Source organism: Eubalaena glacialis, chromosome 8, assembly GCF_028564815.1.
Source record: "Eubalaena glacialis isolate mEubGla1 chromosome 8, mEubGla1.1.hap2.+ XY, whole genome shotgun sequence".
NCBI classification, from domain to species: Eukaryota; Metazoa; Chordata; class Mammalia; order Artiodactyla; family Balaenidae; genus Eubalaena; species Eubalaena glacialis.
In genome coordinates this window covers 2,980,431-3,004,899 of record NC_083723.1, presented here as the reverse complement: position 1 = coordinate 3,004,899, position 24,469 = coordinate 2,980,431, and the positions used below count along the sequence as shown (strand labels likewise).

General features: G+C 47.3%; 1 protein-coding gene across 8 annotated transcripts in view; it reads left to right on the top strand.

The window, feature by feature from the left end:
- The window catches only part of GRB10 (growth factor receptor bound protein 10), a 208,663-nt gene that overhangs the window by 41,115 nt on the left and 143,079 nt on the right, over nucleotides 1–24,469 (top strand). For 5 of the 8 annotated variants that reach the window (XM_061198300.1, XM_061198299.1, XM_061198298.1 and 2 more), the window contains one exon: nucleotides 23,331–23,428. The exons of 1 other annotated variant lie outside the window; for it this stretch is intronic. In XM_061198300.1, coding sequence (XP_061054283.1) covers nucleotides 23,378–23,428 — 51 coding nt within the window. In that variant the 5' untranslated portion in view covers nucleotides 23,331–23,377. Of the gene's footprint in view, nucleotides 1–23,330; nucleotides 23,429–23,518; nucleotides 23,729–24,469 lie in introns of those variants that run through there. 2 more of the 8 variants (XM_061198304.1, XM_061198303.1) reach the window with 2 other exon arrangements.

Here is a 24,469-nt window from a genome sequence, read left to right as displayed (position 1 = left end):
CTTGCCATTGTTTCCGTTCATTAGAGTTGGGAGAAGATCTGATTGCCACTCAGGAAATCTTGGTGCCCTGATTTTGGTGACAACCAGTATATCTACAAGGCAAGAGTTTCTCAAGACCTCAACTTGTCCTCTAAAATATTAAGTATTGATAAATTGCTGAGAATGCTGGCTCTTTGAGTATTTAAGTGTAAGGGAACAGGCATTATTTGTATTTGAAGCTTCGTGCTTTTAAGCAGTGACAATCAGTGTCAAAGTTAAATTTGGACAAAGTGCGCTACAGGCAAAAAGCAGTTGGTGTGTTATTTGGGATAAGTAATAGGGATCTAAACCCAGTGTTCTCAGCTCAGGTTCAGCCTCTCTGGGACGCCCCTGATGTCACAGGACGTGGTGGAGTCATGCCTGGCCTGGTCCTTGCACTGTCCACAGATAGTGGGAGCTGCAGGCAGTAGATCGCCATGCAGAGCATGTGCTCTATGGAGAGAGGAGGGGCAGAGACCAGATAACGGTGACACAAAGGACAGCGGCAGTAATAAAGTGCATTGTGCACATGTGTGTCAGGGGCTCTTGCTAGTGGTTCTGTGGATTAACTCGTGGGATCTTCACAACAGCCTTTGCAGTGGGTATAAACTCCACCCATTTTATAGAGGAGGACACCAAGGAACCAATAAACTAGATACAGCCCATCCCCACTATTCACTGATCTCATATTGCTAAAATTTGTTTGTAACCCAAAACTGATACAGTAGATGAGTTTGCATTTTCTAGAATGTTACATAAAGGCGACTGATGTATTTCGTCTGGCCTCTCTCTCTCAGCATCATTATTTTGAGATGCGTCTGTGTTGAAGCATCTGTGTTTGTTGTAGCATCTGTGTTGTAGCATCTGTGTTGTAGCATCTGTGTTGAAGCATCTGTGTTGAAGCATCTGTGTTGTAGCGTCTGTGTTGAAGCGTCTGTGTTGAAGCGTCTGTGTTGTAGCGTCTGTGTTGTAGCTTCTGTGTTGAAGCGTCTGTGTTGTAGCGTGTGTGTTGAAGCGTCTGTGTTGTAGCGTCTGTGTTGTAGCGTCTGTGTTGACGCGTCTGTGTTGTAGCGTCCGTGTTGAAGCGTCCGTGTTGTAGCGTCCGTGTTGTAGCGTCCGTGTTGAAGCGTCCGTGTTGTAGCGTCCGTGTTGAAGCGTCCGTGTTGTAGCGTCCGTGTTGTAGCGTCCGTGTTGAAGCGTCCGTGTTGTAGCGTCCGTGTTGAAGCGTCCGTGTTGTAGCGTCCGTGTTGAAGCGTCCGTGTTGTAGCGTCCGTGTTGTAGCGTCCGTGTTGAAGCGTCCGTGTTGTAGCGTCCGTGTTGAAGCGTCCGTGTTGTAGCGTCCGTGTTGTAGCGTCTGTGTTGTAGCGTCCGTGTTGAAGCGTCTGTGTTGTAGCGTCTGTGTTGTAGCGTCTGTGTTGAAGCGTCTGTGTTGTAGCGTCTGTGTTGAAGCGTCTGTGTTGTAGCGTCTGTGTTGTAGCGTCTGTGTTGAAGCGTCTGTGTTGTAGCGTCTGTGTTGTAGCGTCTGTGTTGAAGCATCTGTGTTGAAGCATCAAGAACTCGTTCCTTTTCATTGCTGAGTAGCGTTCCTCTGTGTGACTCCATCACAATGGGTTTATCCATCCACCTGTCAGTAGACATTTGCACTGTTTCCAGGTTTTTGCGGTTTCGATACAGCTTCATTCTTTACTGCGTGGGTCCTTCTTTCTAAGCTCGTAGGAATGCCCCGCCCTCCTTCCATCCTCCTTTCTGGACCGCATCTCCTCCTGCCGAAGTCTGGGGTGTCTGGTTTGGGGCATGGCTGTGGGTCTGCCGGCTAGGTCATCTGCGTTCTGGTCTGGGAGAGAGCAGGGGTGGGACTGGTCAGGAAGACGATGTCCAAGGCCAGCTGAGGCAGTGACGAGGCACCAGGACAGAGAGGTCCCCCACCTTACAGCTCTAGACGTGTGTGGACCCCTACCTCTCCAATTCTCTCTGAGTCTGACTATAGTGTTAGGGGCCAAAGCACTGTGGATGCCCTGAATCTACCCTTATTTTGTTGACTTTACTCATGTTTCAGATGGTTAAAGCTGATTCCTGGGAGCATAGAGAACTTATTTTAGCTTTCTTCTCAGATAGCCCAGACTGTGGTCTGGGAGGGCCCGTCCCCATCAGCAACAAGTTATCACGGGACAGGACGCGGAGGCCCGTGCAGGCAGAATCTGCGGCCTGGAGAGATCCATCATCTCAGGTGTCTGCTGTCTTTGTCCTCCTAGGAAAGCGGCCAGCAACATTAGACTGGGGACTCATGGGTCTTTGTGATATAAAAACTTAGCCCTTCTGGCCTTGACAGTGGGTTTGACTTGGCTTCACATGTTGGGGAGTGGGCAGACCCTAAGCCTGAGGACTACCTGTGTATTTCTGCCTGCGGTTGGTTATTTGGAATTAAGGCTAGCATACCCTAGCACTGCTCGATGTCTCAATGTCTCGACCTGTTTGTAACCATGGAAGCTTCTGCTGAACAGGGCTGCCCGGCAATGGAGGCTTGAAGAAGAATGACAATGGGAACCTTCATGTGTGCACCTGCTCAGGTAGAAACGAGAAGAGATGCAGTAAGGAAACCTCCTGTTTTTGATCTTTGGTCCTTATCCAACGATGGTAGTGCATTCAACTTTCCAAATAGGTTTGACATATGAATGGTCAGAGCCACATTTCCCAAGATGTTGCTCAAGGTCATCTTTGAAGTTTTGCAATGGGCTTTCTGCTCTGGTACCTCCTGGGGGAGCTTGGCTCCCGGGGTAGCAGAGGGGGCTCCTTCTAGGGAGCTTCCCCATGGAGAGCTGCCACCGGGCTCCCGGGTAGTCTGCAGGCCAGGCAGTCCAGCTGTTTTCCAGAAACAGATTTTCCTTTTTTCCTTCCTGCGAGTGGGGGCAGCCGGGTGGCAATATTAGTCACAAGTCCCGGGATCCACAGGCGTTTACGGTCCATGCTTAGTTGAAAGGAGGATTGGTTTATTTCAAGTTAGAGTCTCAATTAAAGGAAGATGGAGGAATGTAATAACATGCAATGAGGTCTGTGACAAGTACAAACGGATAAAAGAGCTCCATTTAAAGGCGTTTCATGCTTTCAGAAATAACAGCACTGTGGCCCGAAGACGGGATGGAGGAGGGAAGAGGGAACATTTCAAAGGTGCCGTTTCATTGTACCGTTGAGGGTTATTTTGACGAATTATTCCCTAGACACACGAGTTGGTGTGTGAGGTCCAGAGGGTACATGATGGATTTGGGTGACTTCATCAGGAGAGTATTACTTTCTTAGTTATTGCAGTTCTTAGAACCAATGGAGGAAAATACTGCCTTGAAAATGACAGATCCTGCGAATTATGCAAACTCCAGAAGAAAAACTCCTTGTGCCTATTTTTAGTGACTCTGATAATGTGGGCGTGGCGTGGCCAGAGTAGATACAAATCTTTTTTTTGTTTTGAAACAAAACAATTTAAAATTCCATTTCATAATTGTACAATAAAGGATTTTGTAATCCAAAGCCAAATTTCATATAAAATAGATTAATATGTTTGTAAATATCTAGAACTTTGGAGTTTGAAGAATTTTTAGCTTCATCTAGATTGTAGAGTGTGAACCCATTCAACCTATTTTGAGGGAGAAAACAAGAGGTTTTTCAAATATGTATTTTAATTTAGCACTACTTCCTAAAGCAGAAGTTGTGATTTTGCAGGATGTTTTTGAAAGAAATGCCCCAGCAGCTGTTCCCCTTTTGCCTTGTCCATGAAAGCAGAATTGTTCGACCTCAGCGCCTGTGGCTGGAATGGATGCCGGTGTGTTTTCCCTGGACCGGCCTGGGCCGTCGGTGCTTCGTCCGCAGCCTGTGTCTGCCTCTCCCTAATTTCCTCCCCTTTCCCAAGCTCAACCCTCACACCCACCAGGCAGCCTTCCCTGCACACTGCAGTCCTTATTCGTGTCCATCGCGCCCTCGTGGGATGATGTACAGGTTGGTGTGTACCGTCCAGTGTCGCACTGCTGCCTGGGGCGCGCAGGGCTCAGGTGCCGGGAAGCGTGTGATGTCAGGTGTGTCCCCATCTCCCTGTGAGGACACGCCTGTGCCCGGGTGTCCGTCCTGCCGAGCGAGCCTGGGCAGGGGTCTGGGCAGGCTTCCTGGACCCCTCAGGTGTCCCGTCCTGGTTGTGCACCCCCCCGTCCCCCAGACTCTGTGCTGCTCCAGGCAGCCCCACCTGCCACCCGCCCACCTGCCTGCCCGGGACTTTGTTAATTACCCAGCTCCCCGGGACCTCCGAGGATGGGGAGGGCAATGTGTTTGTTATTAATGGGGGTCTGCTTCTGCCCTGCCCCCCTCCCCCCGCCCCCCCAGGTAGCAGGTTATTCACATCTGCACACAGAGGCCAGAGGACCTCTCTCGGGTCCTGTTTTCTGTAAGTTGGGTACATACATTTAGCTCATCTCTTGCAGATTAAACCCTTTTGATAAATTTTCCTCTAACATTTGGGGCTAGTTTGTATCTAAACTGGGAAGACTTTACCTGGGGTAAATATAGGCTGCGTTTTAAAATAGCTGGAAATGGTTTAAGGAAGCAGTGAGTGATCCGGTCTGTCACATGGATTTGAAGCGCAGGGCAGTGGTGGTGACAGCGCCACCCCGTGTCAGCGGTCAGTCACTCGGGGTGGCACCACGGTGAGCGGGACCGGAATCTCCTCCGGGTCACGGGCAGTGGGCACGAGTCTGCACCGGCCTTGACTCTGCCCAGTCGTCCTTGCTCTTAACAAGGGAGCATGCCCGCCGCCCATGTCCCTTTACTGTGAAAAGACCTCACAGTGGGATCAGTGGGTTTTATGTGAAGCCAAGTGGTTTTCTTTTCCTCCTGTACTTCTTTGATCCGGCAGAGCTGCTCTCTTGAGTAGAAGTGGGATGGCATACTTTTCAGACCTGGTCTGACCTCCTCTGTGGTCCTCTGGTCAGTCCTCCTCCTCCCCTCCCACTTCATCCCAGCAGAGGCTGGTGGGGACGCAGAGCCTATTTTAGGACGTTGCTCTAACTCTGAGAGGGATGCGGGTCCCTGGAAGCGTGCCGAGAAGCCCGGCAGCAGAATGGCGTGCTTGGACCAGACGCAGTCGCGGGGAAGCGGTTGCGGTCTGGATCCGCTGGAGGGGTTTGTGGAAGAAGTCCACCTTTGGTCCACAGTCTGGCCGAGCAAGCAGGCGGAGGCGTTTCTGCTGGGATGCGGAAGTGGTGACTGCAGGAGGGCCAGGACTTTGACTTTGGACACTTGGGATTGAGAGGCCGGGGCACAGCTGAGTGGTGGGGGGCAGGGCAGTTGTGTGTGTGGCCATAGCATTCAGGGCGAGTTGGCAGTGAAGGCCTGGCGAGAGCGCCCGTGGCTTCCGATGGATTTATGGTGATGAAGATGGGTGAGCCCAGGGAGGGAGGGAGGAGGTCTGAGCAGTGGGTGCTGGGACCCCCGCTATTTAGAGGACTTGGAGTTGGAAAGTCACCCGCTAAGGAGACTGGGGTGGGGGGCCGGTGGGGGAGGAGGGCAGCAGTGGATGTGGCCTCCTGGGGTCCCAGGAGGCAGGAGATGCGGTGATGTGGGTGGGACTGGGAGCTGACCTGTTTCCCTGGCCCGGGCAGAGCGCATTCAGGAGCAGAGGCCTGGCAGGTGGATATGGGAGAACGAGGAGGAGGACTGGTTTGCAGGAGAGAAAGGATAACCTTGGGAGTTAGAGAAAGGATAACCACCGAGTAGAAACTTCCAAGCAGCATCCTGTTCGTGGCCACCACCCTGTGTACATCAACTCCCACAGGTACCCCGATAACATGTGCACACGTATGTGGGGTCCGTGTACTTACACGCACACATACTGACCTGCACCCATGTCCCTAGAGCCAGGCATTTAGGTTGTTTCCAGCCGTATTGGAATAAAAAAGTACCTGTGTTCCCAGTTAAGGTCGTTGGATTAAGAACACTCCGATGCAGCTCGAGGGCAGGTACCCGGAGATCTCCGGGCTGTGGGGAGTTTGCAGCTGAATCCACCACCTTTCACTCTGACCACACCTTACAGGTCACCTGGACAGTTCTTTAAGTAAGATACCTGTGCCCAGGTCTGACTGCAGGCAAGTTAGAGGGACTGGGGTGTGGGGCTTGGAGCAGGATTTGGAAAGGTCTCCCGGGATTCTAGTGTGAGACCAGAGTTAAGAATCAGGGTCCTGCGGGGTGATCCCGGGGTACTGAGAATGGCCAGCGGGGCAGAAGGAGGGAGGGACCAGACTCTGCAGAGGTCCGTTGAGTGGAGGAGGGGGAGGGGGGCACTTAATGACCCATTAACCAGGGTGGGAACCTGCAGGAGGAGTAGGTGTACTGGGGCGTCACTCAGCTGTTGACGGGTCGGGACCCGTATGGGGACGGTTCTGGGCCGTGGGAGCTGCGGCAGGTGCTCCCCAGAGGGCAGGGCGGGGAGAGGACACTCATGTAGGATGGTGTCAGGGACTGGAGAGCCCACAGAAGCACCTCTGATCGGCAGGAAGAGTTTCTTTTTATTTTTAAGATTTTTTTGATGTGGACCTTTTTTTAAAAAATAAATTTATTTATTTATTTATTTGTTTATTTTTGGCTGCGTTGGGTCTTCATTGCTGCATGCGGGCTTTCTGTAGTTGTGGCGAGCAGGGGCTACTCTTGGTTGCCGTGCGCGGGCTTCTCACTGCGGTGGCTTCTCTTGTTGCGGAGCACGGGCTTTAGGTGCGCGAGTTTCAGTAGTTGTGGCTCGTGGGCTCAGGAGTTGTGGCTCGCGGGCTCTAGAGCGCAGGCTCAGTAGCTGTGGCGCACGGGCTTCGTTGCTCCGCGGCATGTGGGATCTTCCCGGACCAGGGCTCGAACCCGTGTCCCCTGCATTGACAGGCGTATTCTTAACCACTGTGCCACCAGGAAAGCCCCTGAAGACTTTATTTTTTAATTAAAACTGATGTATTTAAAGTGAATTTATTTGGGTTATTTTGAAGCTATGGACACTTCCTGTAACTAAACTAGATATAATAAACCCAATCTTATCCCCTGCCCCAGGACCCTTAAGACAACAAAAAGGAGCACATCTTCAAGAAACTTAAAATTCCAAGGCTGCTGTTACTAAATCCAGGCTTAGGCAGTCAGAGCCCTGGAATTATAGGGTCTCCTAGCAGCGTGACATTAAGTTAACCTAGACGGCGGTCACTGTGCAGTTGTGTGGTCCTGTAACCTGGTCACCTTTCACCTTGTGCTACTGGCCAAGAATAACATGAGAAGGTTTGCAGCCCTGACTATGTATTCATCACGGGCACTGTGGGCAGAAGATGACTTGAAGCTCCAGCCCTGATCCCAGGGGAGGGATGCACAGTGGCCTCCTGGAGCATCTCCTCTTTTCCAGCCCCCCTGGCCTGATGGTCACTGTTAGATGAACCCGTGTCATCTCCCACGGAAACGAGAGTGGACACCTAATAACTCCACCCTGGAGAGTGACTTAGGATGTGTGAATCCTGGGTTTGGTGGATCGGCGTGTGGGGGACTCTGGAAGGGGGGAATACAGCTCAGAAATAGATATTCCACGGGAGGACCACTTAGGGTCTCCAGGCTGAGTTGTGACCGAGAGCTCCCCCGAGACATTTCTAGGCCAAGACGACATCTCCCCGGCAAGAGCTTAGAAGGGCTTCACGTGTCAGGGCTTTTTGCTAAGTGTGAATTGATGAAACATTGAATTAATAGACTTAAAAATAAGATTATTTGTTTGCCCCCAAATAGTCAAGGTGGTGGACAAGGCAGGGCTTGGGGGTAGGGTTAGATTGATGTATTGAAAGGGCCATGAAATCTAAGAGTAAGTCCAGCATCTGTGCTGGTCAGAACTGGCGGAAACATCCCAACACAGGACACGCTGCCAGTTGGCAGCGTTACAGCTGGTGTCCCCAGTGTCACTCGGGGTGGCCTTGTGTTCTGTGACCGGATTCCAGGCCCCTCTCTGAAATGCACTTCAGATCCTGAACTCCGCTCCTTTCTGCTCTGTAGACCAAGCAGAAGCAAGGCTTGCTCTTCTGACCCATAGTTGATATGAATCTGATGCTATGACAGTCAAAAAAAAAAAATGATATACTTTGCTGGATTCACTAACAATCATGGCAAAGTTTCAGAAGCTCGAGCTGCATCAATTCTTTTAAGAATTAAAATACAGCGATCGAGCTCACTTATTTTGGGGGGTAGGTGATTCAGGGACTTAGTGCAACATTTTACGGGTCCAAAGGGTCTTGCGGGGGAAAGTAAGCCCCTGCCCCCAAGGGCAGCCCTGCTGCTGGCTGTCAGTACTCTCCTGAGGGGTCTCTGCTACCCCAGTGGCAGGAGTGCTGACCCTCTGTTTTCTCTTCTGTGCTCCCTGTCACCCCCGATACCTTGGGGCACCTGCCTAGGGAACCATCTTGTTTATTTGTTTGTTTATTTATTTTTAATTGCAGTATAGTTGATTTACAATGTTGTGTTAGTTTCAGGTGTACAGCAGAGTAATTCAGTTATTTATATATATATATATATATATATATTCTTTTTCAGATTCTTTTTCATTATAGTTAATTATAAGATATTGAATATAGTTCCCTGTGCTATACAATAGGTCCTTGTTGTTTATCTATTTTATATACAGTAGTATGTATCTGTTAATCCCAAACTCCTAATTTATCCCTCCCCGCCTCTCTTCCCCATTGATGACCATAAGTTTGTTTTCTATATCTGTGAGTCTGTTCCTGTTTTGTAAATAAGTTCATTTGTACCTTTTTTCATGTTCCACATATAAGCGATATCATGATGTTTGTCTTTCTCTGTCTGACTCACTTTACTCAGTATGACAATCTCTAGATCCATCCATGTTGCTGCAAATGGCATTATTTCGTTCTTTTTAATGGCTGAGTAATATTCCATTGTATATATGTACCACATCTTCTTTATCCATGCATCTGTCGATGGACATTTAGGTTGCTTCCATGTTTCGGCTATTGTGAATAGTGCTGCAGTGAACATTGGGGTGCATGTATCTTTCTGAAGTATGGTTTTCTCCAGATAAATGCCCAGAAGTAGTATTGCTGGATCATATGGTAGCTCTATTTTTAGTTTTTTGAGGAACCTGCAATTCTGTTCTCCATAGTGGCTGTATCAGTTCACATTCCCACCAAAAGTGCAGGAGGGTTCCCTTTTCTCCACACCCTCTCCAGAATTTATCGTTTGTAGATTTTTTGATAATGGCCATTCTGACCTGTATGAGGTGATATCTCATTGTAGTTCTGATTTGCATTTCTCTAATAACGAGTGATGTTGAACATCTTTTCATGAGCCTTTGGCCACCTGTATGTCTTCTTTGGAAAAATGCCTCTTTAGATCTTCTGCCCATTTTTTGATTGGGTTGTTTTTTTGGATACTGAACTGTATGACTTGTTTGTATATTTTGGAGATTAATCCCTTGTAAGTCTCATCTTTGACAAATGTTTTCTCCCAGTCCGTAGGTTGTCTTTTCGTTTTGTTTATAGTTTCCTTTGCTGTGCAAAAGCTTTTAAGTGCAGAGCATTTTACTGCACCTTGTTTTTTCTTGCCACATCAGTATTTGTAATCCAAGCAGCTTGGTGTTTTTAGGCTACGAGGTTGTTTCCAGCATTTTGCTGTCATGGGCAGCTCTGCGGTGCAGCCGCTCGTTCGCTCCCATGGGGCGTATGGGTGCAGGTGCCCACGTCCGTCCTCAAGGCACCTGACACTCTCCCAGCTCCAGCACTGGGCTCGGGGCTGGCTGGGAAGAGAGGGAAGCTCAGGCCTTTTATGAGATTCACTGAAAGAATGAAATTAAGAAGATCTGATGCCACCATCTTCAGTATTTTGTAATTTAACGAGAGACCTCAGTCCAGAATCTGGGAAGTGTGGTTTAGATATAACCTCTTGGGGCTTTTTTTCAAGTCTCTAGTCAGTGGTCTGTGTTTTATTATAGTGACAGTGCTTTCCTCTTAGGTGTTGATTGGAAGGATTTTGGAGTGTATATATTTTATAAAGTATTTAAAACCAAGGGCTGTTTTATAGAGCATCCTGGGTTTTTCTGATGAAGTTTGAACCACTTTCTCAAAAATTACGGAATCCGATTTGCAGGCAGCAATGACACATCTGAGCGTTCTGTTTCCCACTGGCGTTAACGTCACTTATTCCCACGTGAAGATTGTGCTTCTGGGGCGGTGGGTGGTGTGGCTGGCAATGTGGGTGGCATCTTGGTCATCCCCCCTCCTTTTTTTTTTCTGGCTGCGCTGCGAGGCTTGCAGGATCTTAGTTCCCCGACCAGGGATTGAACCTGGGGCCACGGCAGTGAAAAGCGCTGAGTCCTAACCACTGGACTGCCGGGGAAGTCCTTCCCCTTTTTGACTTAATTGATTTAGTCTCTTAATCTCTGTTTCTTGTTTTATAATTTTAATATGCAAAGATCTGTCCCTTGGAAGTTACCCAGAGGCAGTCAGTAATTTATAGTGATTCATGAACCTCAAGAATCAAGGATTATAAGTGATGATGTCAATAGTGAAAACAAAACTTTAATGAATTAAAAAATATATATATATAAGAGAAGATAAGTTCTTTTCAAAGGACTCCAATTTTAGATCTGTATGTAAGTTATCTACATTTTTAAAAATTGAAAAAAATTTTTTTTAACTTTTTATTTTATATTGGAGTATAGTTGATTAACAATGTTGTGGTAGTTTCAGGTGTACAGCAAAGTGATTCAGTTATACACATACGTGTATCTATTCTTTTTCAAATTATTTTCCCATTTAGGTTGTTACATAATACTGAGTAGAGTTCCCTGTGCTATACAGTAGGTCCTTGTTGGTTATTCATTTTAAATATAGCAGTGTGTACATGTCAATCCCAAACTTATCCGGAGAAAAACATGGTCTGAAAGGATACATGCACCCCAGTGTTCATTGCAGCACTATTTACAATAGCCAGGACATGGAAGCAACCTGAATGTCCATCGACAGAGGAATGGATAAAGAAGATGTGGTACATATGTATATATTGTATACAATGGAATATTACTCAGCCATTAAAAAGAATGAAATAATGCCATTTGCAGCAACATGGATGGACCTAGAGATTGTCATACTGAGTGAAGTAAGTCAGACAGAGATAGTTGGGAGTAATCCACATTTTAAATTATAATGGCTTTTCTTCTTGCCCCATCCTCCCTCCTCCAAGGTCCCCAGGTCGTGCACGGGCAGGATCCCATAATGTTGGGGGGCACCCCATCCGTCCTTTGCTCTGACTCTCAGGCCCACAGTGGTTCCCCGTCCGTGAGGTCCTGTGTCACTGTGTGGCCCTGGGCAGGTCACCCAGCATCTCAGAGCCTGTGTCCTCATCTGCGACACTGGGATGGCCACGCTCACAGGTGTCAGAGTCGTCTAGGTTTCACTGTGCCCATGTGGGTTTCACCTTGTCCAGGGCACACATTTACCCAAGGCAGGCGGGTGTCCTCCTCGTCTCTGCAGATGTGGGCGTGAGCAGGACAGTGTGGTGTCCGTGCTGGTCCCCTGTGATTCTGTGTCCAGTGCTGTGCCCAGGTCTTCTGCCTTGTGCTGCCTGCCCATCCTCTGTGGCTGTCCTCCCTCCCTTGTCTCCTGACTTCGTCCAGTGATGCCACCTCGTCTGAGCGTCGGCTTGGCAATCCCGTCTTGTGCCCGACGCACAACCTCCATGCCCGCACGCTCCTGCTGCAGAGGTGGGGACGTGTCTCAAAAGTCCAGTGCCCTGGTTGAGGGTATGTATTGGCTGTATTCCCCGTGTGGTACAATACATCCTTGTCCCTTATTTATTGTATACTCAGTAGTTTGTGTCTCTTAATCCCCTACCCCTACCTTGCCCCCTGACCCCACTGGTAACCAACTAGTTTGTTCCCTGAATCTGTGAGTCTGCTCTGTTTTGTTATAGTCACTAGCTTGTTGTGTTTTTTAGAGTCTAGATATAAGTGGGATCATACAGTTCAAATAGCATATTTCCAACAAGTCTCTCAAAGTACTGAGACGTGAAACCCTAGGTCCTACTCACACACGTGGTCAGATTTAGACCCTGGTCCCTAAGGACACACAGTTTGCAATGATGGGGTCATTCTTTGCTGCAGGTAGTTCTCATGGCTGTTTAACCTGCGCCCTCCCCCTGCCCTTCCAATGCCTGATGGAAAAAGGCAAAAACTGGAATTCTAAAAGGGATTCTTTATATTTGCATAGGAAAAAATAATAGATTTTTCAAAGGCAAAAACATACGGGGCACAAGCTTCCGGTTGGGAATCTAGCCCTTAGCGTTCAGTTATGGCCATTTTGAAAGCTGAGTGTATATTTTTCACTTCAAACAGCTTCGTAGTTGTAGGGTCCCCCCACACCCAGCCCCCAGAAAGAGAGGCGTGATTCTTCAAAGCTTTGTTGCAGTTTTCTCCCATTTTTTCCCCTTGCCAACATCATAAAAAAAAGGAATAATAATTGTAAAAGAAAAAGATGAGAGCGGTGGTTCTCAACATCAGAAACGCCCGAGGAGCTTAAAACAATGCCCCTTCCCCCAATTCGAGATCTTGTTTTCCCTGGTCTGGGGTCCAGCCCAGGCAATTGGAGTTTTAAAAACTCCCGGAATGGATTTGCTGTGCAGCCCAGCGGTGGGCGCCGGGTCGGCCCGAGTGTACCGCCTGACAGTCCTGAAAAACGTGTTGCTTTGCAGGCCTCGCCCCCAAAGTCTCTGATTTAGTAGGCCCAGGTCTGGGCTGAAATTTGTATTTTAACAAGTTCTCAGGTGATGCCTGTGCTGTCTGTTCATAATCTGAAAACCCCAGGACTGTTGGGTTCTGGTTAAGGGAGTGGACTTCTGGACTGAGCTCTCTTACCTTCCTCAGGCCTTCCCATCACTAGTCCTGGGACCTTGACCATCCTGCCTCATTTCCTCTTGTAAACAGTGGGAATCATACACACACAAATCCATAGACACAGTTAGCCCAGGGCCTGGTCTAAACAAGTACATGGTTTTCTTTATGTTGGAAATATATAGGTGGAAGGAGGGTGGGTTTTACTCAGTTTGATCATAAGATTTATTTTTTAGTTTATTCTGATTTCGGTATATATTTCTCATGAAAGTTATAATTTCATTGAAATTACCAGATTTCTTTCTTTACTAATGCCCATGAAATTACCATATGATGAAAAAAATCATTATATTCCTTTTTTTAATTAAAATTTTGTGTATTGGTGGGTTTTTAAATTGTATTTTTAAGAATTTTGTCTTTTATTATCTTTCTTGGATTTTCATAAATTTTGTTATGTTTTGCTCTCTGGTTTGTTTTTGACCAGATTTCCTTCCTTCTGGTTCAAGGCTGGATTCACATTGTTTATATAATTTCTTTTTTCCTTTGTAGACGGTGCAAGAGTCATGGCCTTATTAGTTCTCCTGTCATTTCTCTTGCTTTGTGCTACGTCTCTCCACGAGGGATGGTGGTCATTGACCTAACTGCCCAGAGACGGTTATTGTATTAATTTTCTCCTCGGGCCAGCTATTTAGGCCAGTGCTTGTTTTTAATTTTCAAGTGGCTGACTTGTTGCTTTTTACACATACGTTTTTAATTTCTAGCTGTGTTGTGTTTGGCTCTCGCTCAGGGCGGGTTGGCACGGTGGCCGGCTGTCCCTGTGTCCACCCTGGTACCCGTGGAATCGGGTCTGTGCCTTCATGTCACAGGGGGGAGGGGGCTCAGCACAGATGTTTCTTAGCTCAGAGATCTTTATGTGTTAGCAAGATGCACTGATATTCTTTGTGGCTTAGTATTTTTTAAAATCATTTCACAGGTGTTTGTAAATATTTGCACATGTGCACTTTTCATGCATATTCATTAATTCTGTCTCATCATGGCAGGGTGTTGTGCATTCTTTTTATCCCGGTTTGATTCCTTCCTTTGCCCTCAGTGATCAGCACAAGTGTCCAACAACAAACGCTTTTTCTCAGTTTCTCCTTGGAGGTCTTAGGGGTTTTGGTTGGTTTGTTTGCTTTTAGTGTAAACTTTTTACTGAAGCATAGCATCCATTTTTATAATTCAAGATTCATTTATAGTGTTGATTTGTTAGTTGGAGGGTGAAGACCTAATACTGCTTTTGCTCGTTACTAATTACACTTTTATCTGTGTGGATTAGTGTTTCTTTGTTTTAATGATACTTTTTTATCATTGCCGCCACTGTTATTGTTGTGTTTGAGTGTGTGTCCTTGTATCTTTGCCTGTTCTGTCTCTGTCTCTCCCTTTTCTAGCTCTCTTTTTAAAGCTTTTCTGTTTCACTTTGCTTTGGGTATTTTGTTTTACATCGGAATGTTTCTGAATATTATTTTCAGAAGAAGGGAATTGGACAGTTGACATTTATTGCTCCACGTCATCCATCTTCTGAACCAGTTTTTTCTGCTTTGAACGCTTCCTCATCTGCCTGTTTTCTATTTTCCCTTTGATGTTTCAAGTATTACTAGTTTATTTTTATCCTCTTATTATGATTGAAAAGGCAAGTATTCTGCTTTCAATTCTGCAAGTGATTATCTTAAAATATCGTGAACATTGCTCAGTTATATTTTCCCGAGTAAGGAGCAGGATCTCTGCCTTTTATGAAAGGTACAGATTTCTTTTTAACAAATCCTACAGGGATTCATTTTAAGATTTGAAACTTCTCTTTTCGATTTTAATTTTTTTGTTTTTTCTTTTAAAAATTTTTTGTTAGTTTTTTCCAGTTTTATTGAGATATAATTGACAGACAAAACTGTATAAGTTTAAATTGTACAGTGTAATTATTTAAGTTTATTATGAAATGACCACAATATTTAATTTTTAAACTAAATTTTATTATTTAACCTGTCTACCAACAATTATACTATTTAGTTTTATGCTATTATACATTATATGTTATACATTATTTATTATACATTGTATATTATACTGTGATACCGTTTAGCCTTATTAGTTGACAGATGCTCCTTGAGGCCCTACTACGTGCTGTCTGGGTGTGGCAGGCATCCAGGCTGAGTTTTTGAACGAGGAGGGGTTTAGTAACTACCCACAGTGAGCTTGGATTGATGTCCAGTGCTGGCGGTGGCCATAAGCTCACAGCGTGTGCTGCAGGGTCGGCAGAGGCAGGCGTGTGGGTGCTGAGCACCTGAGGGGCAGCGTTTGCAGGGAGAGAAGAGAAAGAATGAAACAGACGCTCTGGGGAGCACGAAGAACATTTCCTGAGGAAATGGAGCGGAGTTTCTCAGCGTATTAAAGGCACATTCTGGATGTGTGGTCACCTGAAAACAGAAAGGGCCCATTCACACAGTCTGGGATTCAGGGGATCCTGGGCGCGGCTGATTGCCTTAAGCAGAGGCGTCGTGTTTTTCTAGGAGTGGGTCGGAGATGGAGGTGGGCACAGGGGCCAGTCTGGAGCAGGTGCCTGGAAAGCAGGGGGCAGTGTGGGGAGGGAGCGGCCAGTGGGCAGCAGCCTCCAGGCTGCAGGAGGACAGCCCATGAACCTGGAGGTGGGCGCGGACTGCAGGCCCCAGCCTGACCCTGTTTTCACACTGTGGGTTGCAACCCATCGTTGTGCCCGGAAGTCAAGTCCGTAGGTCACGAAAAGCACCTTTAACGAGGAGAACAGAGCAGAAGGGGAAGGGTTGGGGCGGGCTGCGTGCAGTGTTCGCACTCGCTGAGCCGGGGTCGCGGGAAGGCTGCGGGATCCCCCCGGGCGCCCGCTGCGCCCACCACAGTCAGCCTTCTCGGCGGGCGGAGTGCTGAATGGCTTAAATCCACCCTGAGTGTCATCTGTAGTTGGTCGTGATGTGAAAGGCATGATGAATAAGCACGTCATCTGCGTCAGCCTGAGTCTGCAGAGCTCCAGGGAGGAACGCCCCACGTACTTTTCAGAAAAAGGGTTGTTGAGTGCAGCACTTTTCAAGTTTATGACAATTGTACCGTTTTAATTTAGTACACATTGCCCTTAAAGTGAAAAAAAAAACACATAAACATGAAAAGAACAAAGGCATGTTCAAGTTCAGCTGCTGTGTCCAGAAGTGTAAATATTGACAGTGTTAAGAAAAATGTTGACTCTAGAATCAGCAAACTTTTGACTTTGCCTGAACTGTGTTTCTGAACTACAGTCCGATAAGGAAAACAGGGCAAACTTTATGAAGATTATTTAAATTTTTATCACAAGTTCAAAACTCAGTTGAAATGGGACATACATTATTTAGAGTGGAATTCACGCACAGGAGGACTGAACTTTCAGAATTAAAGGGACGTATGGAAACAAGACAGCAAGCGGAACTTAGCAATGAGCCCCTTGAATCAAAGGAATGAAAGAGACAGTAGTGATTGGTACAATTTCTTCGTCATTCTACGCATGTTAATGGGAATGCCTTTATCATCATAGATAGAAAGTTGCAATATTGACCTGCTTTGGAAACTGTTCCTCAGTATCTGTATGGAGCACACCATTTTTGTTAAATCCACTGATGATTTAAAATTTAACCTCTTTAAAGTAGCGCAGTGTATCATTACCTCTGTACTGTTGTAGGGCATTTTAGAAGTAAGGTTTCCTCAGACTCACAGACATAGAGAACAGACTGGTGGTTGCTACAGGGGAGGGGGCTGGGAGAGGGAATGGGTTGGGAGTTTGGGGTTAGCAGATGCCAACTGTTACATAGATAAACAACAAGGTCCTACTGTACAGCACAGGGAAGTATATTCAATATCCTGTGATAAACCCTAATGGAAAAGAATATGAAAAAGAATGTATATATGTGTATAACTGAGTCACTTTGCTGTACAGCAGAAATTAACACAATATTGTAAATCAACTATATTTCAATTAAAAAAAAGAAGTGAGGTTTTCTGTCCAGAGTTTGTGCAGGTTTTTTAGTCTCCATGAGAACAGGAAAATGATAGAGCTTTTAGTCTGTCAGGTATGGGTGACAAATTATGAGAGAATTTTTATGCAGGACTTGATGGATGGGTTCAATTTCACCTCCTAGACAAGTGGGTTACACAGAGTCACAGAACTGAGAAAGGGTCAAGATACATCAAAATGGAAAAGCTTGAATAAACAAGAGCTATATTTGGAATCACTGCTTTATACGTCTCTGAGCTTTAGCATCCTAAGAAATTCTGCCGACTCTCATGGTTGTATTATAAAAATTAGTGAAAGTTGTTAATTTCTTAAAGGAAGCTCACTGAATAGCCAACTTATCAATAATTTTTTTAAACATGGGGATAAAATATGTAAAACATAAAATTTGCCATTTTAACCATTTTAAGTGTGCAGCTCAGTGGAATTAAGTACGTTCCTAAAGCTGTGTAAACATCACTGCTGTCTATTTCCAGAACTGTTTCATCATCCCAAACGGAAATTCTGTGCCCATTAAACAAACCCGCCACCTCCCAGACCCTGGTAACCTTTATTCTACTTTTTGTCTCTAAACTAGGCACCTCATACAAGTAAGATCATACAGTATTTGTCCTTTTGTGATTGGTTTATTTCACTTAGCATAATGTCTTTAAGGGTCCATCCATGTTGTAGCGTGTATCAAAATTCCATTCCTTTTCAAGGCTGAATAATAGTCTATTGTTTGATTATAGTACATGTTGCTTATCCATTCATCCGTCAATGGACACTTGGTTTAGTTCCACCTTTTGGCTATTGTAAACAGTGCTACTATGAACATGCATATACAGGTACTTGTTTGAGTTCTTGCTTCCGATTCTTTTGGGTGTATACCTAGAAATAGAATTGCTGGAACTTGTGTTAATTCTGTGTTTAATTCTTTGAGCAATTGTCATGCCATTTTTTATAGAGGCTGCACCATTTTACATTCTCACCAGCAATGCAGAAGGGTTCCAATTTCTCTACATCCTCACCATACTTATTATTTTCCTGGTATCTCATTGTGATTTGATCTGCATTTCCCTAATGACTAGTGATATTGAGCATCTTCTCATGCTTGTTGATCATCTGTGTATCTTCTTTGGAGAAGTGTCAAGTCCTTTGCCCATTTTTGAATTTGGTTCTTTGCTTTTTTGTTGTTAAGTTGCAGGAGTTCTTTATTTATTCTGGCTATTAATCCCTTATCAGATATATGATTTGTAACTATTTTGTCCCTTTCTGTGGGTCTTTTTCACTCTCTTGAGAGTGTCCCTTGATGCACAAATTTTTTTTAAGTTTGATGAAGTTCAGTTTATATGTTTTTCTCTTTTGTTGCCTGTGTTTTTGGTGTCATATCCTGGAAATCATTGTCAAATCCAATATCATGAAAAATTTTCCATATGTTTTACAGTTTTAACTCTACATTTAGGTCTTTAATCCATTTTTAATTAATTTTTGTTTGTAGGGTAAAGTAAGAGTCCAGCTTTATTCTTTTGCATGTGGATATCCAGTTTCCCAGAGCCACTTGTCGAAAAGACTGTCCTGTTGTTCAGTGAATGGTCTCGGGACCTTTGTTAAAAATCAGTCCACCATGTGTGAGGGTTTATTTCTGGGCTCTCTGTTCTATTCCATTAGTCTATGTCTGTCCTTATGCCAATATCACACTGTCTTGATTACCATAGTCTTGTAGTAAGTTCTGAAATCAAGAAATGTCAGTCCTCCAACTTTGCTTTTCTTTTTCAAGATTTTTTGGCTATTTGGGGTCCCATGACAACCCTTATGAATTTTAGAAACATTATATCGATTTCTGTAAAAAATGCCAGTGGGTCTTTGATAGGGATTACATGGAATCTATAAATTGCTTTAGATAGTATTATCATCTTAACAATATTAAATATTTCAACCCATGAATACATAATGTTTGCCTTATAGCTTATTTATGTTCTTATAGCAACATTTTGTAATTGGTGCACAAGTCTTTTGCTGCCTTGGTTAAATTTATTCTTAATTATTATTTTTGATGCTATTTTGAATGGAGTTGTTTTCTTAATTTCTTTTTCAGATTTTTCATTGTTAATGTTTGGAAACACACCTGATTTTTGCATGTTGACTTTTGTATCCTATAGATTTGATGAAGTTATTTATTAAGCTCTAGGGGGTGTGTGTGTGTGTTTGTAAATTTTAGGGTTTTCTACAGATAAGATCATGTCATCTGTGAACAGAGATAACTTTAGTTCTTCTTTTCCCATTTGGATGTTGTTTATTTCTTTTTCTTGCTTGATTCCTCTGGCTAGAACTTCCTATACTTTGTTCAGTAGAAGTGGTGAAAGGATCATCCTTACCTTCCTTGTTTGTGATCTTAGAGGGAACTTTCCATCTTTCATCATTGAATGGGATGTTAGCTTTGGGTTTGATATATCTTATTAGAGACCAATTAATCCAAACCTTTTGCTGTGTCTAACTATAGTTTTCTTTTCCCAAAGAACCTACTCAGCAGGGCTTATGGGATATGTATTTTTCTGGCTGGGAAGCAATCACATCTGGCAAATATTGGGTCAGCCGAAAAGTTCGTTCGGGTTTTTCTGTAACATCAGAAAAACCCGAACGAACTTTTCGGCTGACCCAGTACTTTCATAGGTGATATTTAGGTGATAAAACTGGCACATTTAAATATTTTGGGCACTCTTAACCCCCATTAAGTTTGCAGCTTCCAGGGGAAAATAACAGTACGTCTCCATATGTCGACTACGTCCAGGAGTTCCTGAGGGCGTGCGAGATAGGGCAAGCAGGATGCATGGGTGAGGTGGGGAGAGGGCAGTGACAGCAGGGGAGGTGGGGACGTGGGACAGCCTGATGGGAGGGGCACAGAGAGGGTCCTTAGGGGCCAGGAGGGCTGTCCTCTGTGCAGAAAGGAGGGGCCCGGAGGACACCGACCCCTCCCCCAGGCCATTGGGAGTGAGGTGAAGGGGAGAAAAACAGCGCCCCCAGGAAAGCACGGCTGCAGTGAGGGTGGAAGGCAGGAGGAGTGTTTGTTGAAAGGGCTGGGGGGTGGGGAGGACCTGGTGGGTGTCAGGCAGTGGCCCATAGAGTCGTCAGACCCACGCGGCCGTGTGTTTGCGGTGGGGAGGCCTACGGGGGCATCGTTGTGGCGTGATCCTGGGATCTTACAGCAAGTGGTTGGGGTGTTACGTGTGTGTATTCGGAGATTTATTTTAAGGAATTGGCTCCAGTGAGGGTGAGGCCGGCAAGTCTGGGATCCGTGGGGCAGGAGGCCAGCCTCCTTTGCTACAGCCTCGAGGCCAGATTCCTTCTTCTCCAGGAAACCTCCATCTTTGCTCTTAAGGCCTCCAGCTGATGGCACGAGGCCCACCCCCAATGTGGAGGGGACTTGCTTCAAGTCCAGTGTCTGCAGATGTTTCCACTTCTGCAGAATGCCTTCGGAGCAACCCCCCATTGGTGTCTGGTTAAAGGGCTGGGTGGTAGAGTCTGGACAGACGGACACAGGAGACTAAACTGCCACGGGGGCGAATGGCCTCAAGGCTGGAGGAGTCTGAAGGCCTGGGGGCCGTTGGTCCTGCGGAGGCTGCAGGGAGGCCACCAGCCTCACCCGTCCTGCCGTGGGGACAAAGCACCTCCGCCATCTTGTTACCATTGCCAGGTCTCTCCAGCCCAGCGGCCTCTCGTGGGCCGTCCTTGTGTTTCTGTGCTGGTGATTTAAAGAGTCCCAGAGACCTTGCAGAAGACATAACTGGGTGACAGTAAATGCTTCTGTTCCTTTTAGCTGTGAGGACAGTTTGGTAGTGTTTTAATAATTTTGGGTCTGTATTAGTTTTCTAGGACCCCCATAATAAAGTATCATAGACTGGGCGGCTTAAACAACAGAAATTTATTTTCTCATAGCTCTGGAGGCCAGAAGTCTGAGGTCAAGGTGTGGGCAGGGCTGGTCCCTCCTGAGGCCTCTCTCCTGGGCGTGTAGATGGCCGTCTTCTCCCCGGGTCCTCACGTGGTCGTCCCTCTGTGTGTGTCTGTGTCCTCATCTCTTATGTTGGATCAGGACCTACGGTAATGTCTCATTTTGCCTTAATTACCACTTTAAAGACCCTACCTTCAAATATGGCCACATTCTGAGGTCCTGGAGGTTAGGGCTTCAGCATATGAGTTTGGGGCGGGGTGAGGGGGACACAGTTCAGCCCATAACTGGATCTGACCTTGATTTTTTTTGCTATCATGTTTGGTGGAATTAGTATCCCTAATTTTATGCCCTACCTAAGTCTTCCAGTTTTCCTCTGGGAAGCTTCTGTGAGTCTTTTATTTCTGAGTTCTAGAAAACTGAGCCTGTGAGTTGAGGGAGAAATCCCGTGACGATTTCTGGTCTTTCCCGGTCTGTCCTCTGCGTCCTGCGCATCACATTGTGCCATTGTGCTTTAGCTCATCGTCTCTGGGGGCTGTTTGCGGTGCTTCTGGAATTTCTCTCCCGTGGGTTTAGTTCCCTGCAGCGTTGGTTCTGCTGGAACCAACATCGGTTCGTCTTGTCCTGAGCAGGTCCTTGTCTGCAGTGTTTCTTTCAGTCCCTTTTTTTCCTGGGTTTTCTATTCTTTCATTGAGAGAAGCGAGCCATTTTCTCAATTTTTCTTATTTTTCTCATAGTAAAGCTACTTCAGGGAAATAAGCCTTTACAGGCCCCAGAGGGTAAGATTGGGAAACAACTTCTCAGCTCTGTTTCCCGGTTCACGCATCATCGAGGCCCTGGTTACTGTTCACTGAAACGCAGCCTCGGGGGTGAGCCGTCCCCTTGGAGGGGACACTGGACGCCTGCCTGTCCCCGTGGGGGCGGAGGGTGTCCCTCCAGGTAGCCCTGGACGTGGCAGGTGGCCCTTGTTGCTGTCTGGTTTTCTCCCCTCTGACAGGGTGATGCTGATGGCCCCCTGAGCCCCCTTTGTGAACCCTGCCTGCGTGGACACAGGCCCTGAAGAGCCAGGCAGTGTCTCTCTGCCGGTGCTTCCTGAGAGTGAGGCTGGGGGCTGCCACGGAGAGAGTTCTGTTACCAGGGAGCAGCTGGAAGGATGGGTGTGAGCCCAGCATGTGGGCCAGGAGCCCAGAGTGGACACTGACTGAGCTGTCGTGGGTGGTGGTGATTGGTGAGGGGCAATTCTGGGGGGCTTCCTGGAGGAGGTGATCCCTGAGCTCAGTCCTACAGGGTAGCAGGACTTAGCTGCTGATGGAGTTGAGAACAAAGCCTGTGGGTGCAGAGGCTGGAGAAAGCCTCGCATGGTCAGGAGTTATGAATTGTTCAGGGCCGAGGGTCCAGGATGCCTTTGGGGTGGATTCTGACAGAGAATGTTAATGGCGGTTGCCACTGTTCCTGAAAATGTTCTTCATTCCGGTGATTTCTGAGAGAGAGGAATGGTGTGTGTGTGTGTGTGGAGCAGGCGAGGGGACTCTTCACGACCCCAGCACTGGTTCCTTTCTCTGCCTGGAATCCCCCTGCTGCGGTCCACAGTGTGACTCGTAACAGTCTCCTGTCCTCGTGGAAAGAGATCTCTTGGAGAAGGTCACATCATAGGTGGTCTCTTGTCTGTGAGTGTCAGGCGTGGCGTTTCTTGTGTCCAGAAACAAAGGGGGGCTGGGTCCCCGGTCCGGACCAGGATGCTGTGCGCCCCACCCCTGCCCCAGTCCTCTGCATTTTGCAGGGGGTGGGGTGTGTTGGGGTCGGTTCCGAAACGCTCACTGACTGTCTTGCACAGATCAGGTGTGTGGTTGTACCCCAGGAGATTAAGGAGGAAGGCAGGACCTCCCTGCCCTGCCTGTCGGGGGCTCCTTGCAGGAGCCGAGTGTGCATCTTCACGGAGCTGGTGTCGCCCCGGCTCTCCTGGGAGTCGGCGGGTCTTAACGTCCATTCCAGAGGCCCTGCCCTTGAGTGTTGTTCCCAGCCTGGTGCCTGCAGGGAGCGCCTGGACCCGGTAGGTGGTGGTGCGACGTCCCCTGACAGTGGCTCCTTCTCGGCTGCGGCTGGTGGAGGCAGCGTTTACACGGGTGGTGCTCAGAGGACGCCGGCAGCGCCCCACCACCCTGCAGTGCTTCTCTGGACTCAGGCGGTCTGTGTCGCCCAAAGTCTCGGAAAGTCTTCAGGATGTTAATAATTGTGGATGGCCGTCCCTCTCACCCGTCTGCGTGCCTCTGCCCCACGGGCCCTGTGACCGCAGGTGGCTGCTCGTGGTCCTGGAGTTGGTGCCAGCCCCCTGGCGCCCCCAGAATCTGAGTGGTGTCCGCCGTCGCCTGTGCAGGCGCGCTGCCTGTGAGCCGCCGGTGAGCGGCGGGCTCTCCCTCTGGCCGGGCTCTCCCTCTGGCCGGGCTCCTCACAGTCTGTCTTCGTTCCAGGTGCCACGGCCCAGTCCGCGCGATCTGAAGACGGCAGGAGGGAACCGATGGCTTTAGCGGGCGGCCCAGATTCCTTTCTGCACCATCCATACTACCAGGTATGAGTGAGTGTGGCAGCGGATTCTGGCAGTGTGCTGGCCAAGGGCCGGGGCACAAATGTAGCTCATAACCTGACCATCTGTCACTAGCAGGTCAAGGAGGAAGTGCTGAGCGGGGCTGTGGACGCGCCCTTCAGCGCAAAGACCAGGCACTTTCGCATGGCCTTCCTTGCTTTGCTTGGAAGAGCTCATCACTGTGACCGCAGCCTCCTTTTCTACAAGATTTGCATCGTGGTGCACACTTCCCTGCAGTGAAGCGGGCCCTGTGTTGTCCCCCGCTGGGCCCTGAAACTCCAGGTGGTGAGTGGCAAGGGTGGCGAATGTTGGGATTTCAAGCAGAGGCGTGAGCTTCTGGGGCGAGGAAGTAGGAAGGAGAAGGTCCTCAGCCCAGCGGTGACCTGCCTGTCACAGGTGGAGCCCTTCCCACCCCGATAGCATCAGGCAGGCTTTGTGGGACCGCAGGTTCACCTGCAGCCCTTCTGCATGGGCTGTTGGACGAGTTTCATCTGTAAGTGTCCTTTATCTCCTGTGGCAGGTTTTTGTTTGAACTTTGGCTTTATGGTGTAGACAGATACGTTTGATCCTTAGAGCTTTGGATTTGACAAGTGAATCTTGGTTTCTCCTTCTCAGCCCTTCAGCATGTGAAGCACTTGTGCCACCTCTCTCTCAGTGCCACCTCTCTCTTGGCCTCTGTTTTTCCAGCAGGAGTCTTACGTTTTGAAGTCCCTTGATCTGATATTTGCACTTCTGTGAGCTTGCTTTTCTCTCCCTTCATCTGTGAAGTCTGTGCTTAGCTGCAGTGATGATAATTTGCCCATAGCATAGGGGCTGCAGAGAGGTGTCTTTTTAATTTTTTTGGTGTCAAAGAGAAAGAGGTCTTGGAAGAAAGACTGGAGATTAGGAGTAGCATTCACTGTGATTACTGGATTTGGGACAAAGCCACAGTCAGTTTCAAGCGAGACAAGGGGGCTAAAACCTTCGCAGAGCCATGAAGTTTGCTGGTGGCCCCCAGCCTGTTCAGTGGGTGAGCGTTCTCCAGGT